This window comes from Scyliorhinus torazame, chromosome 9, assembly GCF_047496885.1.
Source record: "Scyliorhinus torazame isolate Kashiwa2021f chromosome 9, sScyTor2.1, whole genome shotgun sequence".
NCBI lineage: Eukaryota > Metazoa > Chordata > Chondrichthyes > Carcharhiniformes > Scyliorhinidae > Scyliorhinus > Scyliorhinus torazame.
The window spans coordinates 63,301,546-63,318,925 of record NC_092715.1 but is presented as its reverse complement, the minus strand read 5'-3'; the positions used below and the strand labels follow the sequence as shown (position 1 = coordinate 63,318,925).

Genomic DNA, 17,380 nt, shown 5'->3' with positions numbered 1-17,380 from the left:
GTTTATTGGATAAACATATGGATGATAATGGCATAGTGTAGGTTAGATGGCTTTTGTTTCGGTGCAACATTGTGGGCCGAAGGGCCTGTACTGCGCTGTATTGTTCTATGTTCTATGTTGCACAAGGCTTTGAGGATAATTATTGAATTATAGATTATAGATAATTATTAAATGAGCAATGCAACATGTACCAGACACTTAAGACAAGAACATACTAAGTAAAGTTTCCACAGATGCATAAAATGGCAATCTATATTAAAAATGACTGGATTTATGCATTCTTCATTCATGTAAAAATTTAAAATGTGAATCTAAAGAAACCAATGTCTGAAAGCTGCGCAAAATAACTTTATTTCAAATGGAAATGGAGGGCTTCTTCTGAACTGAGTTTAACTGCGAGACTAGAGTCCAAGTCAATTACCATATAAATTTGCAGAGCCGTGTAAAATGAACCAAAATTAATATCAGTGCATCTTAAGAGAACGATGAAGATGCATTAAATGTAGCTAGAAATTGAGGAAAACTCAAATTTTAGTATTTTATTTGTAACCATCCTTCTGCACTTTGTAAAATCGAAAAGAATGCTGCTTTATCCATAATAGGTCAGTATAAAATTTGCAATCAAGTTCCATACTTATTTGGTAACTTTGCAATGTGCAACACACGTGAATCATGTGCCAGTTGCTGATATGCAATCACTGTTTTTGTCTGAAGATTATACACGTAAATTCCAGTCCCGATGGCAGCAAAAATGTTCTACAAAAAAAAAAAAAAAATACAAATTCACCACACAGATTAATTGGTTTAACAGCACATCTTTATAAAGAAGATTGGAATCTACACTGAAGAATTAAGAAAACTGCGCAATGATTGATTTAATGAATAGTTTTGAATCACAGACAAAGGCAATCAACGTTTTTAAAAATGGGGACAAGTGAGAGAAAGGTGATTTTGCAAATATTAAGTCATTCCTACTTTTACGTGACTCAATTAATTTTATTTAATGTTCTTCCCATTATACTTCAGTCAAGAAGTGACCAGGTGTATAAATGAGGGCAATGCATTTGACTAGTCTATTTGAGACTTCAGCAAGGTGTTTGATAAGGTCCTACAAGGGAGACTGATAGCGAAGGTAAGAGCCCATGGGATCCAAGGAAATTCGGCAAATTGGATCCAGAATTTGCCAAGTGGCATGAATCAGAGGGTGATGGTCAAGGGGTTATTTTTCTGACTGGAAGTCTGTGTCCAGTGGGGTTCCACAAGGATCAGTGTTGGGGCCCTTGCTATTTGTGGTTTATATAAATGATCTAGACATGAATGTAGGAGGGAAGTTTGCGGATGATGCGAAAATTGGTGGGGTGGTGAATTGTGAGCAGAATAGCCTTAAGATTACAGGAGGATATAGACGGGCTGATCAGTGGCAAATGGAATTCTATCCGAATAAGTGCGAGGTGATGCACTTGGGCAGGACAAACAAGGCAAGTGAATATAGGATGAACAGCAGGACCCTAGGAAGCACTGAGGATCAGAGGGATCTTGGTGTACATGTGCACCAGTTCCTTAAAGTAGCAGAGCAGGTGGTGGATAAAGTGGTTATGAAGGCATATGGTAAACTTACATTTTTTAGCCGGCAGAGTTTAAGAGCAGGGAGGTTATGCTGGAACTGTATAAAACATTGATTAGCCACAGCCAGAGTATTATGCGCAGTTCTGGAATCATCATTATAGAAGGAACGTGATAGCACCGGAAAGGGTGCAGAGGAGTTTTACCCGGATATTGCCTGGGCTGAAGGGGTTTAGTTATGAAGAGAGATTAGATAGACAGGGGGCTGTTTTCCTTGGAGCAGAGGAGTCCGGGGGGGGGGGGGGGGCACAATTGAGATGCATAAAATTATGAGGGGCAAGAGACTTCCGGTGACGATGATTTGCTGAGTAGATGCACATCAGGTGACTCTCCTCCAGACCGTAACCAAATAGGCACTTTTAGGCAAATTTTGCCCAAAGATTCAAAAGTAACTCACCCTTAATCGAGAAAAGAAAAGGAATAGAACCAGCATGCCACAAATGGGATCTCAAGAGGCCGAAGGGATGGCAGGAGCAGAGAAAAGCACACAAGCAACAGGCAGACGATCCGGCTGACCCACGGGGGGAGGGGGCCCTGGCCACCCAAGCGAAAGGGAGACCGCCGACCCGAGCATCAGCCTCCCCTCCACCACCTGGAGACAGATGGAAGGCATTCTTTATGAAGCAACTGGCCGCGATGAGAGAAGCAATAAAAGGTGGAAATCCAGGTGGCGGTCATGGTGACAGCTACAGAGGCAATAGTCACTCTGCAAAAGCGATTAATCTATTGGGGAAGAAGGTGGAAGCGCAAGAAAAAATGATCGAGGAGCTGGAGAAGGCGTCGACAGACCAGAGCCTTGGAGTCAGAAGTCAAAAGGTTGGTGGTGACCCAGGTGAACCGGAGGGAAAGTCGAGGACCAAGAGAATAGGTCTTGACGCAGAACATTTGAATTGTGGGACTGCAAGAGGGGATCGAGGGCAGGGATCCGACGGGCTACATCGCCCAAACACTGGGCAACCTAGTCGAGAGAAACAGTTTCCCCAACACCTTGGAGATCAACAGAGTTCACAGGTCGCTCTGACCGAAACCCAAGGCAGGGGAACAACCGAGGGCGATGGTCGCAAAACTACATCGATATCAGGATCGTGAGAGGATCCTGAGGTGGGCTAGACAGGCCAAGGTGAGTAGCTGGGAAGCTGGGTCTATAGTAATAATAATCTAATAATCTTTATTATTATTGTCACAAGTAGGCTTACGTTAACACTGTAATTAAGTTACTGTGAAAATCCCCTAGTCGTCACACTCGGGCGCCTGTTCGGGTACACAGAGGGAGAATTCAGAATGACAAATTCACCGAACAAGCACGTCTTTCAGGACTTGTGGGAGAAAACCGGAGAGTCCGGATGAAACCCACGCAGACATGGGAAGACCGTGCAGACTCCACACAGACAGTGACCCAAGCCGGGAATCGAACCTGGGACCCTGCCACTGTGCTACCATGCATCAGGACATGGGGCGGACTTGGGAAAATGTAGGGCCAAATTTAATCAGGCGAAATCAGCCATGTACAAGAACGGGGTAAGATTCATAATGCTATTCGCAGCCAGGCTCTGGGTCACATTCCAGAATAAGGAACACTATTTCAACACCCCGGTGGAGCTGGGCGAGTTTGTTCAGTCAAACGGCCTGGATAAGGGGCAGGTGGGGCAGCACTGAAGGCAAAGCAGAGGAGGAAAGAGAGAGAAAAAAATAACCTAATTGGCACATGATATGTTTGCGCGGGACTATGCTGCCTCACTTTGATCAGAAAGACCAGGTCACTGGGAAGGGCGAGGTCAGCAGAACGCAGGTGAGGGTGAGGCATAGGTAGAGGGAGCAGATAGGCAGGGGTCGGATCAGCCCCGGAAGGGGGCCCACCGCACTAGCAGGGATAGCTAGCGCAGGAAGACGGACAGCAAGTGGGCCACAGCGTACCTCCCAGCTGAGAGGGAGCGTCTGGCTGGGGGAACGGGGGGACCACAAGGGGAAGAAAGGGTTGGTTTTCAGATTGGCTTCAGCAGGTTAAGGTACAGGTTGAGAGAACAAGATGGCACCGCAAGCAGAGGCTTTGGAGGGTCCTGAAACAAAGAGAGACCCCCCCCCCCCCCCCCCCCCGAGTGCAGGGAGGCACCCATGTGGTGTACACACAGTCGGCGGCCATGTTGGGTGCCCCCTGGACAAAGGGAAACTCTGGAGCACAGGGGCCTGACCTCATGGCGAGAACAGTGACTGCGGCCATCTTGGACTGCCCCCTAACAAAGGAAAACTGCGGAGTGCAGGGGTGCGTCCACCAGGTAAGTATGGCCGATCCCACAGGAACGGGGGGACAAAAATCCCCCATCAGAATTATAACCTGCAATGTCAGGTTAAAAGACCCAGTGAAAAGATACAGAGTCGTCGCCTACTTAAGAAGTTTGAAAGCCGATATAGCTTTCCTGCAAGAGATACACCTGAGCAGTCGGTCAAGGAAGGGCTTGGTGAAGGAAGGGCTTGGAGGGACAGACGTATCACTCGTGTTACGGGAGGAGGGCTAAGGTTGTAGCCATACCGATAAGCAAGAGGATGGTGTTCACGGCGATAAGGATGGCTAGGACCAAGAGGGAGGGTATGTCATGGTCAGCGGTGTCCTAGACGGGACAGCGGTAGTTCTGGTAAACATGGACAAGCCCAACTGGGACAACACGGACTTCATAAAAGAAAAACTTTGGCGGAAATCCCTGACATCGACACACTGACTGATCATGGGGGCAACGTCAACTGTGTACAGGGCCCACTGACGGACCGGTCAAACGGGGAAAAAGACAGGCATGTCTAGGGAACTGGAATCTTTCATGGAGAGATGGGGGCAGTAGACCCCTGGCGGTTCCTACACCCGAGTGAGAAGGAATTTCCATTCATTTCGCCGGTGCACAAAGTATACACATGTATTGATTTCTTTGCAGTGGGGAAATCGGTGCTTCCAGAAATAGCAAGGGCGAAATACTCCTCGATAGTCATCTTCGACAACGCTCCACACTACATGGATGCGAGGTTGGAGACGGGCCGTGCCCAATGCCCCGTGTGGAGGCTGGACACGGACCTTTTGGCCGACAAGGTCTTCTGCCAGAAAACATCACAGGCCATAGGCAAGTATGTGACTAACCACCAGAACAGGGAGTCTCACCTTCCACGTTTGGGAGGCACTGAAGGCTGTGATTAAGGGAGAGATTATAGCGTACAAGACACGTAGAGACAGGGCGAGAAGGCGGCTAGGCAGCTGGGCACCTCCATCTTGGAGGTCGACAGAAAGTACTCCGAGGCCCCGCCATAGAGCTGCTAACGGAGACGAAAAAGCTGCAAGTGGACTTTAACCTGCTATCCACCAGGAAAGCAGTGCACCAACTCTGCCAGACACGGGGGACTTTCTACAAACACAGAGAGACACCAAGCAGCCATGAGCGCAGGTGAAGGATAGCAGATGCAGACTGGTCGCCAAACCAAAAAAAGGTCAACCAAGCATTTGAGGCCTTCTACCGAGGACTGTACACCTCTGAGCCCCCCCGACTGCGACACGGGGATGAAATGGTTCCTTCGTGACTGGACATGCTAGTCATGGAGGACGATAGGCGAGGGAGCTGGAAGCACCAATAGGACTGGGAGAGATCATGGAGAGCATCAACTCCATTCAGGCGGGGAAGGCGCCGGGAACCATTCGCATCAACCCTGGCCCCACACCTACGGGAAATGTTTGCAGATTTGCCAGCGGGGGAACCCTGCCTCCAAGATGAACATAGGCCACGGTATCGCTGATACCCAAAAAAGACAAAGACCCGATGGAACGTGGATCATATAGACCCATTTCGTTGCTCAATGTGGACGTGAAGATACTCACTAAATTCCTGGCAAAGAGACTGGAGAACTGTGTACCAGAGGTGGGCACAAGGACCAGATGGGCTTTGTCAAGGGTAGACAGCTAACTGTGAACATCAGACGGCTGCTGAATGTAATAATGACTCCATCCAGGAAGAGAACACCAGAGGTGATCGGCTCCCTGGACACAGAAAAGGCCTTTGACAGAATAGAAATACCTCATTGAGGTACTGGAGCGATTTGGGAGATGGACAGGGTTCACTCCTGTACAACGTCCCCAAGGCAAGCGTTCAGACCAGTACCACCAGCTCTGAATACTTCCAGTTGCAGAGGCACCAGGCAGGGATGCCCACTCTCCCCGCTCCTTTTCGCCCTGGCAATCGGACCCCTGACGATCGCTCTGCGAGACGCAAAAGATTGGAAGAGCATCCGAAGAGGAGGCAAAGAGCCCAGAATCTAACTCTATGCGGATGACCTACGCATCTATATCTCAGACCCACAGAACGGCCTGAAAGTAATCATGAAACTCCTGGAAGAGTTTGAGGCCTTCTCGGGCTACAAACTCAACTTGGGCAAGAGTGAGGTATTCCCGGTGAACCCAAACAGGGGAGGGACAGAGCTGGAGGATCTTTCATTCAAACTAGCCCAAAGTATATTCCGCTACCTGCAGATCCAGACAGCCCACGACTGGACACGGATCCACAAGTGGAATCAGACCAATCTGGCGGAGGAAGTTAAAAAGGACCTATAGAGATGGTATGCACTCCCTCGTGCCCTGGTGGGGAGGGTGCAGACGATCAAGATCAACGTGCTCTTCCTGTTCAGATCCATACCGATCTTCAACCCAAAGGCTTTTTCCAAGGGATAGACAAAATGATCATGGCATTTGTGTGTGCGTGTGTGTGGGGGGGGGGGGGGGGGTAAAGAGAACAGACATGGGTGGCCTGGCCCACCCGAACCTGCAAGACTACCATTGGGCAGCCACAGCAGAGAGGGTGATGGGATGGATTGCGCTGGTCAAGGAGACACAGCCTGAGTGAGTGAGACATAGACAGAGTGAGAATTTGGTAATTTGGTGTAGCAAGGTAACCAGGAAAGGTAAGTGGTTAATCTAATTGTGCTGTTTTTCAGTTAAAAGTGCAGTGTAGATTAGTGTCTGATTGGCTGAAGCTGCCCCCACCCCAATTGCTGAGAGGCAGTTATCTGGCAGTCACCTGAGGCCTGTTAAGGGGCACAAAGGTACACATTGTATTCTTCTCTTTGAAGTTTTAGTGTGTCATCCTAAAGTCTGTATAAAAGAGACAGAAAGCGCACTTAGTAAGCGTTGCACTGGTCAAGGAGACACAGCCTGAGTGAGTGAGACACAGACAGAATTTGAAACTTGGTAATTTGGTGCAGTGAGGTAATTCGGTGAAGAGTGGGAGAAGGTACTTTTTCCCGACTGTTTTGTTCTCTCTCTTTCTTCGGGCCTAATTTCGGGAGCCGTTCGGAGGAGGAGGAGCAGTCTCTGAGTATAAAAACCTAACGGTAACTTCCTGTTTTCCACTTTTTTTCCCCCAAAAGTGACGTCAGAGGGAAGTTGTGATCTGATTGGGTGATAGCAAATCTGCCCCAAATTTTTTTTAAAAACACAGCTAAACTCGTAAACTTAAATTAAATTAATTAATTAGTGATGGCTGGTCAGGTGATGTGCTTGAGCTGCTTGATGTGGGAGCTGGCAGATCCCATTGCGAGCTGCAGCGACCACATCTGCAGTAAGTGTTGGCTGCTCGAAGTGCTCCGGCTCAGAGTTGATGAGCTGGAGTCTGAGCTTCAAACATTGAGGCACATCTGGGAGGGGGAGACTTACCTGGATACTGTGTTTCAGGAGGCAGTCACACCTGTCAGAGCAAGTCGTTTAAATCCTGCCAGTGGCCAGGGCCAGCAGGGTGTGACTGCAAGTCAGGCAGGTAAAGGGAACCAGCAGTCAGGAACCTCAGCCCTTGACCCTGTCCAACAGGTATGAGGCACTTGCTCCCTGTGTGGATGCTAAACAGGGCTGCAGGAAGGATGAGTCAGCTGACCAAGGCACCATGGTTCAGCAGACCATTCAAGGGGAGGGAGTAAATAGGCAAGTTGTAGTTGTAGGGGATTCTATTATCAGGGGGATAGATAGTATCTTTTGTGAGCATGATACAGAGTCCCGCATGGTATGTTGCCTGCCCGGTGCTAGGGTGCGGGACATCTCTGACCGGCTTGAAAGGATATTGGAGAGGGAGGGGGAGGATCCAGTTGTTGTGGTCCATGTCGGTACCAACAACATAGGCAAGTCTAGGAAAGAGGACCTGTTTAGAGATTATAAAGAGCTAGGATTCAAATTAAAAAACAGGTCCTCAAGGGTCATAATCTCCAGATTACTGCCCAAGCAACGTGCAAATTGGCATAGGGAGGCAAGAATAAGGGAAGTTAACACGTGGCTGAAAGAGTGGTGTGGGGGGGGGGGGGGGGGGGGGGGGGGGGGGGGGGGGGGGGGGGGGGGGGGGGGGGGGGGGGGGGGGGGGGGGGGGAGAAAGTCAGGGAACCAAGAGGTGAAGTAATCAGTGGGAAGCGTAGCTGCTTAGGAATACAAAAATGCACGAAAAGACAGAACTCAGGAGAGGTTACGATAGTCCCCATCTCACAAAATATGACACAGTGTATGGAAAGGCTCAGTAAACCAAGGTCCACTACACTAAGAAAACAAAAAGGGACAGTCAATAGAGAATTAAAGGTGCTATATTTAAATGCGCGCAGTGTACGGACAAGGTAGATGAGCTTGTGGCCCAGATTGTGACTGGCAGGTATGATGTGGTAAGCATCACAGAGACGTGGTTGCAGGGGGTTCAGGACTGGCATTTAAACATCCAGGGATTCACAACCTATCGAAAAGACAGAGAGGTGGGCAGAGGGGGCGGGGCTGCCTTGTTAATTAGGAATGAAATTAAATCAATAGCACTAAACAACATAGGGTCAGATGATGTGGAGTCTGTGTGGGTAGAGTTGAGGAACCACAAAGGCAAAAAAAACCATAATGGGAGTTATGTACAGGCCTCCTAACAGTGGTCAGGACCAGGGGCACAAAATGCACCACAAAATAGAAAGTGCATGTCAGAAAGGCAAGGTCAGTGATCATGGGGGACTTCAATATGCAGGTGGACTGGGTAAATAATGCTGCCAGTGGACCCAAGGAAAGGGAATTCATTGAATGTTTACAGGAGGGCTTTTTGGAACAGCTTGTGATGGAGCCCACGAGGGAACAGGCCATTCTGGACTTAGTGTTATGTAATGAGCCAGACTTGAATAAAGATCTTAAAGTAAGGGAACACTTAGGAGGCAGTGATCATAATATGGTAGAATTCAATCTCCAATTTGAAAGAAAGAAGGTAGAATCAGATGTAAAGGTGTTACAGTTAAATAAAGGTAACTACAGGGGCATGAGGGAGGAACTGACGAAAATCGACTGGGAGCAGAGCCTAGTGGGAAAGACAGGAGAACAGCAATGGCAGGAGTTTCTGGGAGTAATTGAGGACACAGTACAGAGGTTCATCCCAAAGAAAAGAAAGGTTATCAGAGGGGGGATTAGGCAGCCATGGCTGACAAAGGAAGTTAGGGAATGCATCAAAGCAAAAGAGAAAGCCTATAATGTGGCAAAGAGTAGTGGGGAGTCAGAAGATTGGGAAGGCTATAAAAACAAACAGAGGATAGCAAAGAGAGAAATAAGGAAAGAGAGGATCAATTATGAAGGTAGGCCAGCCAGTAACATTAGGAATGATAGTAAAAGTTTCTTTAAATACATTAAAAACAAACGGGAGGCAAAGGTTGACATTGGGCCGCTCCAAAATGACGCTGGTAATCTAGTGATGGGAGACAAGGAAATAGCTGAGGAACTAAATAAGTACTTTGCGTCAGTCTTCACAGTAGAAGACATGAGTAATATCCCAACAATTCCGGAGAGTCAGGGGGCAGAGTTGAATATGGTAGCCATCACAAAGGGGAAAGTGCTAGAGAAACTAAGAGGTCTAAAAATTGATAAATCTCTGGGCCCAGATGGGCTACATCCTAGAGTTCTAAAGGAGATAGCTGAAGAAATAGTGGAGGCGTTAGTTATGATCTTTCAAAAGTCACTGGAGTCAGGGAAAGTCCCAGAGGATTGGAAAATCGCTGTTGTAACCCCCCTGTTCAAGAAGGGAACAAGGAAAAAGATGGAAAATTATAGGCCAATTAGCCTAACCTCGGTTGTTGGCAAGATTCTAGAATCCATTGTTAAGGATGAGATTTCTAAATTCTTGGAAGTGCAGGGTCGGATTAGGACAAGTCAGCATGAATTTAGTAAGGGGAGGTCGTGCCTGACAAACCTGTTCGAGTTCTTTGAAGAGATAACAAATAGGTTAGACCAAGGAGAGCCAATGGATGTTATATATCTTGACTTCCAAAAGGCCTTTGATAAGGTGCATCACGGGAGACTGCTGAGTAAAATAAGGGCCCATGGTATTCGAGGCAAGGTACTAACATGGATTGACGATTGGCTGTCAGGCAGAAGGCAGAGAGTTGGGATAAAAGGTTCTTTTTCGGAATGGCAACCGGTGCCGAGTGGTGTCCCGCAGTGTTCAGTGTTGGGGCCACAGCTGTTCTCTTTATATATTAACGATCTAGATGACAGGACTGGGGGCATTCTGGCTAAGTTTGCCGATGATACAAAGATAGGTGGAGGGGCAGGTCGTATGGAGGAGGTGGGGAGGCTCCAGAAAGATTTAGACGGTTTAGGAGAGTGGTCCAAGAAATGGCTGATGAAATTCAACGTAGGCAAGTACGAGGTCTTACACTTTGGAAAAAAGAATAGAGGCATGGACTATTTTCTAAACGGTGACAAAATTCATAATGCTGAAGTGCAAAGGGACTTGGGAGTCCTAGTCCAGGATTCTCTAAAGGCAAACTTGCAGGTTGAGTCCGTAATTAAGAAAACAAATGCAATGTTGTCATTTATCTCAAGAGGCTTGGAATATAAAAGCAGGGATGTACTTCTGAAGCTTTATAAAGCATTAGTTGGGCCCCATTTAGAATACTGTGAGCAATATTGGACCCCACATCTCAGGAAGGACATACTGGCACTGGAGCGGGTCCAGCGGAGATTCACACGGATGATCCCAGGAATGGTAGGCCTAACATACGATGAACGTCTGAGGATCCTGGGATTATATTCATTGGAGTTTAGGAGGTTGAGGGGAGATCTAATAGAAACTTACAAAATAATGAATGGCTTAGATAGGGTGGACGTAGGGAAGTTGTTTCCATTAGCAGGGGAGACTAGGACCCGGGGGCACAGCCTTAGAATAAAAGGGAGCCACTTTAGAACAGAGATGAGGAGAAATTTCTTCAGCCAGAGAGTGGTGGGTCTGTGGAATTTATTGCCACAGAGGGCGGTGGAGGCCGGGACGTTGAGTGTCTTTAAGACAGAAGTTGATAAATTCTTGATTTCTCGAGGAATTAAGGGCTATGGAGAGAGAGCGGGTAAATGGAGTTGAAATCAGCCATGATTGAATGGTGGAGTGGACTCGATGGGTCGAATGGCCTTACTTCTGCTCCTATGCCTTATGGTCTTATGGATACAAGAACCGAACATGGAATGTGAGAGACTGGAGTAGGGTCCTCCTGCAAGGGAATGACCCTCCGGGCCCTCACCACAGCAGCGCTCCCACCCCCCTGGCAAAATACACATCCTGCCCAGTGGTGGTAGCAGCATTGACAACATGGAACCAAATGAGGCAACATTTCTGTTTAACAGAGATGTCCCGCAAGGCCCCCATCTGCCATGCTGGACGCCACCTTTAAAAAATTGAGACAGGACGGGATGACGCTAGCAGCCAGGGATTTTTACATGGGGGATAGACTCGCAACCCTCGATGAACTAACGGAAAAACTGGAGCTACCAAAAGGACAGGAGCTCCGGCACCTTCAAACACTTCCTCCGCAAGGAGACGACGAGGTACCCTAGGATCCCAAGAGACACACTACTGGAGGAGCAACTAAACATGGACAGTAAGGAGAGGGGAAACTGTGGGGACATGTACGGATGACTGTTGAAAAGGGCAAGGACACCATTGGACGGAGCAAGGCAGAAATGGGAAAACGAACCCGGGATGGAAGTGGGTTGGGGACTCTGGAACGAAGCACTAAGTAGGGCCAACTCCACCTCCTCCTGTGCTATTGTAAGTCTCATGCAGTTTAAAGTGGCGCACAGAGCTCACCTAACTAGAACCTGAATGAACAGGTGGAGATTCAATGCGAACGATGCCAGGGAGGCCCGCCCAACCAGGCCCACATGTTCTTGGCATGACTTGTCGGGTTCTGGACAGCCTTCTTCGAGGCGATGTCCAAGGTTGTGGGGGTGAGGGTGGAGCCATGCCGGAGAGTCGCAGTCTTCGGGGTTTCAGATCAGCCAGAACTACATATGGGGAAAAGGGCCGATGCCCTGGCTTTTGCTTACTTAATCACCTGCCGGAGAATCCTGCTCGGCTGGCGATCAGCAGCACCACCCACAATTGCAGACTGGCTGGCAGAGCTGGCAGAATTTCTCCACCTAGTGAAGATCAAGTACACCATCTGAGGGTCGGACGAGGGATTCCACAAAGCATGGAGGCTATTCATCAGCCTGTTCCAAGACCTGTTCAAAGCCAATAGTGATTAGGAAGTAAGGGGATTGGGGGGGGGGGGAAAAGAGAGAGAGGGGGAAGAGAACCAAGGAGGGCAGACAGGAGCACACAAAGTGGAGAGGGATTGCAGGGAGGGGGGATGCAAGGAAGGAACCCAGGGGAGTAGCGCAGACACAGGAAAAGAGGGAGGAGGGGACAGTGAGCCCCCCCGCAGACCCACAAAGACAAGAACCGCATAAGAGCAAAGTAGAGTAATACGACGCCCAAGGCGAAAGAGGGGTGCCAGGAACGATCCCGACTTCAACAGGGGGGGGGGGGGGAGAAGAGAGGAGCAGGGAGGGGGGCAGCAGAAGGGATGTGTGTAAAATTTGTACAAAAGAATCATACCTTGTAAATACTTGATTTGGTTTATTGTCACATGTACAGAGGCACAGTGAAATGTATTTTTCTGCGGCCGAGGGAACTTACACAGTACGTACATACATAGTAGACAAAAGAATAATCAACAGAGAACATTGACAAATGGTACATCGACAAACAGTGATTGGTTACAGTGTGGAACAAGGGGTCAAACAAAGCAAATACACGAGCAAGAGCAGCATAGGGCGTCGTGAATAGTGTTCTTACAGGGAACAGATCAGTCTGAGGGGGAGTCGGCGAGGAGTCTTGTAGCTGTGGGGAAGCTGTTCCCATGTCTGGATGTGTGAGTCTTCAGACTTCTGTACCGTCTGCCTGATGGAAGGGACTGGAAGAAGGCAATGCCTGGGTGGGAGGGGTCTCTGATAATGCTGTCTGCCTTCCTGAGGCAGCGGGAGATGTATACAGAATCAACGTGGGGGTGGTAAGCTTGTGTGATGCATTGGGCTGAGTTCACCACACTCTGCAGTTTGTTGCAATCTTGGACCGAGCAGTTGCCATACCAAGCTGTGATGCAGCCGGATAGGATGCTCTCTATCGCACATCTGTAGAAGTTTGTGAGAGTCGATGCAGACATGCCAAAGTTCTTTAGCGTCTGTAGGAAGTAGGGACGTTGTTGGGCTTTCTTGACTGTTGCATCAACGTGAGTGGACCAGGACAGACTGTTGGTGATGGTGACCCCCAGGAACTTAAAACTTAAATATAATGTGCCTTTTATGTTAAACTGTTATGCTGTAAAAATTGGAAAATGCCAATTAAAATATATATTTTGTAATTATTAGGGGCATAGATGGAAATAAACTTTTCCCCTTGGTGGAGGGATCAATGGCCAGAGGGCATAGATTTAAGGTTAAGCAGCAGGAGGTTTAGAAGGGATGTGAGGGAAACCTATTTCACCCTGAGGGTGGCGGGAGTCTCGGGCGCACTGCCTGAAAGGATGGTGGAGGTAGAGACCATCATAACATTTAAGTAGTATTTAGATGTGCACTAGCGATGCCAAGGCATACAAGGCTATAGGCCAAGTTGCGGCAAATGGGATTAAAATAGTTGGTTGTTTTTGACTGGCGCAGACATGATGGGCCAAAGAGCATTTTCTAGGCTTGAGACATCAATAACTCCATGAGGAGAAAAAAAGCTACACAAATTGTATATTTCTCAACAAAGCTACTTACTACTAGAACAACAGCAAGTTATTTTTCAATGGCCTTATCATTAGAGCCAGCAGATGGCCCTTTTTTACTCTATTCTTAATGCTGTCAATCAGCAATATAATTACATTTCAAAAGAAATCGATCCTGAATATTAAATGCATGTTTTATTAAATGACTTTGAGATAAATTGCATTGACTTTTACTTTACCTCTCTATCTGAAGACAGGTGATGGATGCAGGTTTCATGCTGGTTTGGGGTCAGGGATATCTTTATTTCAGCAGGTTTGTCAAACTGTGGGGCAGCATTCCAGAACTGAGATTCAGATGCTTGAACTGACCAATCCAGGCTGTCCCAAATTATTAACTCACCAATGTGGGATCCAGTTGCAAATGTATTATCTATAAATAGAAACATATTCACTCTGGCAAAATTCCAGTGACACCAACAAAAACAACAACAAGTTGGTACAAGACATAGGGGCAGAATTAAGCCATTCGGCCCATCGAGCCTGCTTCACCATTCAATCATGGCTGATAGGTTTCTCATCCCCATTCTCCTGCCTTCTCCCCATAACCCCTGATCCCCTTATTAATCAAGAACCTATCTATCTCTGTCTTAAAGACACTCAGTGACTTGGCCTCCACAGCCTTCTGCGGCAATGAGTTCCACAGATTCACCAGCCTCAGGTGAAGAAATTCCTCCTCATCTCAGTTTTTAAAAAATATATATTTTATTCAAATTTTTCAGCCAAACAAAACAGTACAAAGGTTTTTCCCCTTTTACAACAATAAAACAATATAAATAACAGTGACCATTTTTAACAAATAAATAAATAATATATTAACTAAATGGCAACTGCCATAACAAAAATAATAACTCTCCCAAATAATAAAATCAAACAATCCAATATACATAACCAAGTACAAATATCTATACAAAAACACCCCTGAGGACCCACCCGAGCACCCCCCCCCCCAACCCACCCCTCCCCCCTCCCCCCTGGGTTGCTGCTGTTACCTTCCCATTTCCTTTATCGTTCTGCGAGGTAGTTAATGAACGGTTGCCACCGCCTGGTGAACCCTTGAGCCGAACCCCTTAGTGCAAACTTTATCCGTTCTAGTTTTATAAACCCTGCCATGTCGTTTATCCAGGTCTCCACGCCCGGGGGTTTGGCTTCCTTCCACATAAGCAATATCCTTCGCCGGGCTACTAGGGACGCAAAGGCCAAAACATCAGCCCCTCTCGCCTCCTGCACTCCCGGCTCCTCTGCAGCCCCAAATATAACCAACCCCCAGCTTGGCTCGACCCGGACCCCCACCACCTTCGAAAGCACATTCGCCACCCCCACCCAGAACCCCTGCAGTGCCGGGCATGACCAAAACATGTGGGTGTGGTTTGCTGGGCTTCTCGAGCATCTCCCACACCTATCCTCTACCCCGAAAAATTTACTGAGCCTTGCTCCGGTCATATGCGCCCTGCGCAAAACCTTGAATTGTATCAGGCTAAGCCTGGCGCACGAGGACGAAGAGTTTACCCTACGTAGGGCATCAGCCCACAGCCCCTCTTCAATCTCTTCCCCCAGCTCTTCTTCCCATTTTCCCTTCAGCTCATCCACCATGATCTCCCCCTCGTCTCTCATTTCCCTGTATATATCCGACACCCTACCATCCCCCACCCATGTCCCTGAGATCACTCTATCCTGAATCTCCTGCGTCGGGAGCTGCGGGAATTCCCTCACCTGTTGCCTCGCAAAAGCCCTCAATTGCATGTACCGATATGCATTCCCTTGGGGCAACGCATATTTTTCCGTCAGCGCTCCCAGACTCGCAAACGTCCCATCTAAGAACAGATCCCTCAGTTGCACAATCCCAGCTCTCTGCCATGCTCTAAATCCCCCATCTATTCTCCCCGGGACAAACCTATGATTATTTCTTATCGGGGACCGCACCGAGGCTCCCGTCATTCCCCTATGTCGTCTCCACTGCCCCCAAATTTTCAGTGTTGCCACCACCACTGGACTTGTGGTGTATTTCTTTGGGGAGAACGGCAACGGCGCCGTCGCCAGTGCTTGTAGGCTGGTTCCTTTGCAGGACGCCATCTCCAATCTCTTCCACGCCGCTCCCTCCCCTTCTCCCATCCACTTACACACCATTGAGATATTGGCGGCCCAGTAGCACTCACTTAAGCTCGGTAGTGCCAGTCCCTCCCTATCCCTGCTACGCTGCAAAAACCCCCTCCTCACTCTCGGGGTCTTCCCAGCCCACACAAAACTCATGACACTTTTCTCTATTTTCTTGAAAAAAGCCTTCGTGACCATCACCGGGAGGCACTGAAACACAAAAAGGAATCTCGGGAGGACTACCATTTTGACCGCCTGCACCCTACCCACCAGTGACAGGGGCACCATGTCCCATCTCTTAAAATCCTCCTCCATCTGTTCCACCAATCGTGTTAGATTAAGCCTATGTAAGGTTCCCCAACTCCTGGCTATCTGAATCCCTAAGTACCGGAAATCTCTTGTTACCTTCCGCAGCGGTAAGTCATCTATTCCCCTGCTCTGCTCCCCGGATGCACCACAAACTCACTCTTCTCCATATTCAATTTGTACCCCGAGAATTCCCCAAACTCCCCGAGTGTCTGCATTATCGCAGGCATCCCCTCTATTGGGTCTGCAACATACAGCAATAAATCATCTGCATACAATGATACCCGGTGTTCTTCTCCTCCCCCGAGTACTCCCCTCCACTTCCTGGAGCCCCTCAGTGCTATGGACAGGGGCTCAATTGCCAATGCAAACAGTAACAGAGACAGGGGACACCCCTGCCTCGTCCCTCTATAAAGACGGAAATAGTCAGACCTCTGCCTGTTCATGATCACACTTGCCACCGGGGTCCTATATAGCAGCTGTACCCATCCAATAAACCCTTCTCCAAAACCAAATCTCCTCAACACTTCCCACACGTAGTCCCACTCCACTTTGTCGAATGCTTTCTCGGCGTCCATCGCCCCCACTATCTCCGCCTCCCCCTCTGGTGGGGGCATCATCATCACCCCTAGCAGCCTCCGTATGTTCGTGTTCAGCTGTCTCCCCTTAACGAACCCAGTTTGATCCTCGTGGACCACCCCCGGGACACAATCCTCTACCCTCGTCGCCATCACCTTGGCCAGGAGCTTAGCAGCTACGTTCAAAAGGGAAATGGGCCTGTAGGACCCAGACTGCAGCGGGTCTTTTTCCTTCTTCAAAAGTAACGATATCGTCGCCTCCGACATAGTCGGGGGCAACTTCCCCCTTTCCCTGGCCTCATTAAAGGTTCTCGTCAAAAGCGGGGCCAGTAGGTCCATATATTTCCTATAAAATTCCACCGGGAACCCATCCGGTCCCGGGGCCTTCCCCGCCTGCATGCTCCCAATCCCTTTTACCACCTCCTCCATCTCAATCTGTGCTCCCAGTCCCGCCCTCTCCTGCTCCTCCACCTTCGGGAATTCCAGCTGATCCAGGAAATGCGTCATTCCCTCCTTCCCTTCCGGGGGCTGAGCCTTCTACAACCTCTCATAGAATGCCTTGAACACCCCGTTCACGCCCGCCTCCCCCCGTTCCATCTCTCCCTCCTCATCTCTCACCCCACCTATCTCCCTCGCCGCTCCCCTCTTCCTCAATTGTTGGGCCGGTAGCCGACTCGCCTTCTCTCCAT

The 17,380-nt window shown here is 48.6% G+C and overlaps 1 protein-coding gene across 5 annotated transcripts in view; it reads right to left on the bottom strand.

The window, feature by feature from the left end:
- The window catches only part of wdr41 (WD repeat domain 41), a 107,058-nt gene that overhangs the window by 13,801 nt on the left and 75,877 nt on the right, over positions 1 to 17,380 (bottom strand). For all 5 annotated transcript variants that reach the window (XM_072516018.1, XM_072516013.1, XM_072516014.1 and 2 more), the window contains 2 exons: positions 13,896 to 14,086; positions 635 to 756 (listed from right to left, as the gene is read on the bottom strand). In XM_072516018.1, coding sequence (XP_072372119.1) covers positions 635 to 756; positions 13,896 to 14,086 — 313 coding nt within the window. The remainder of the gene's footprint in view (positions 1 to 634; positions 757 to 13,895; positions 14,087 to 17,380) is intronic.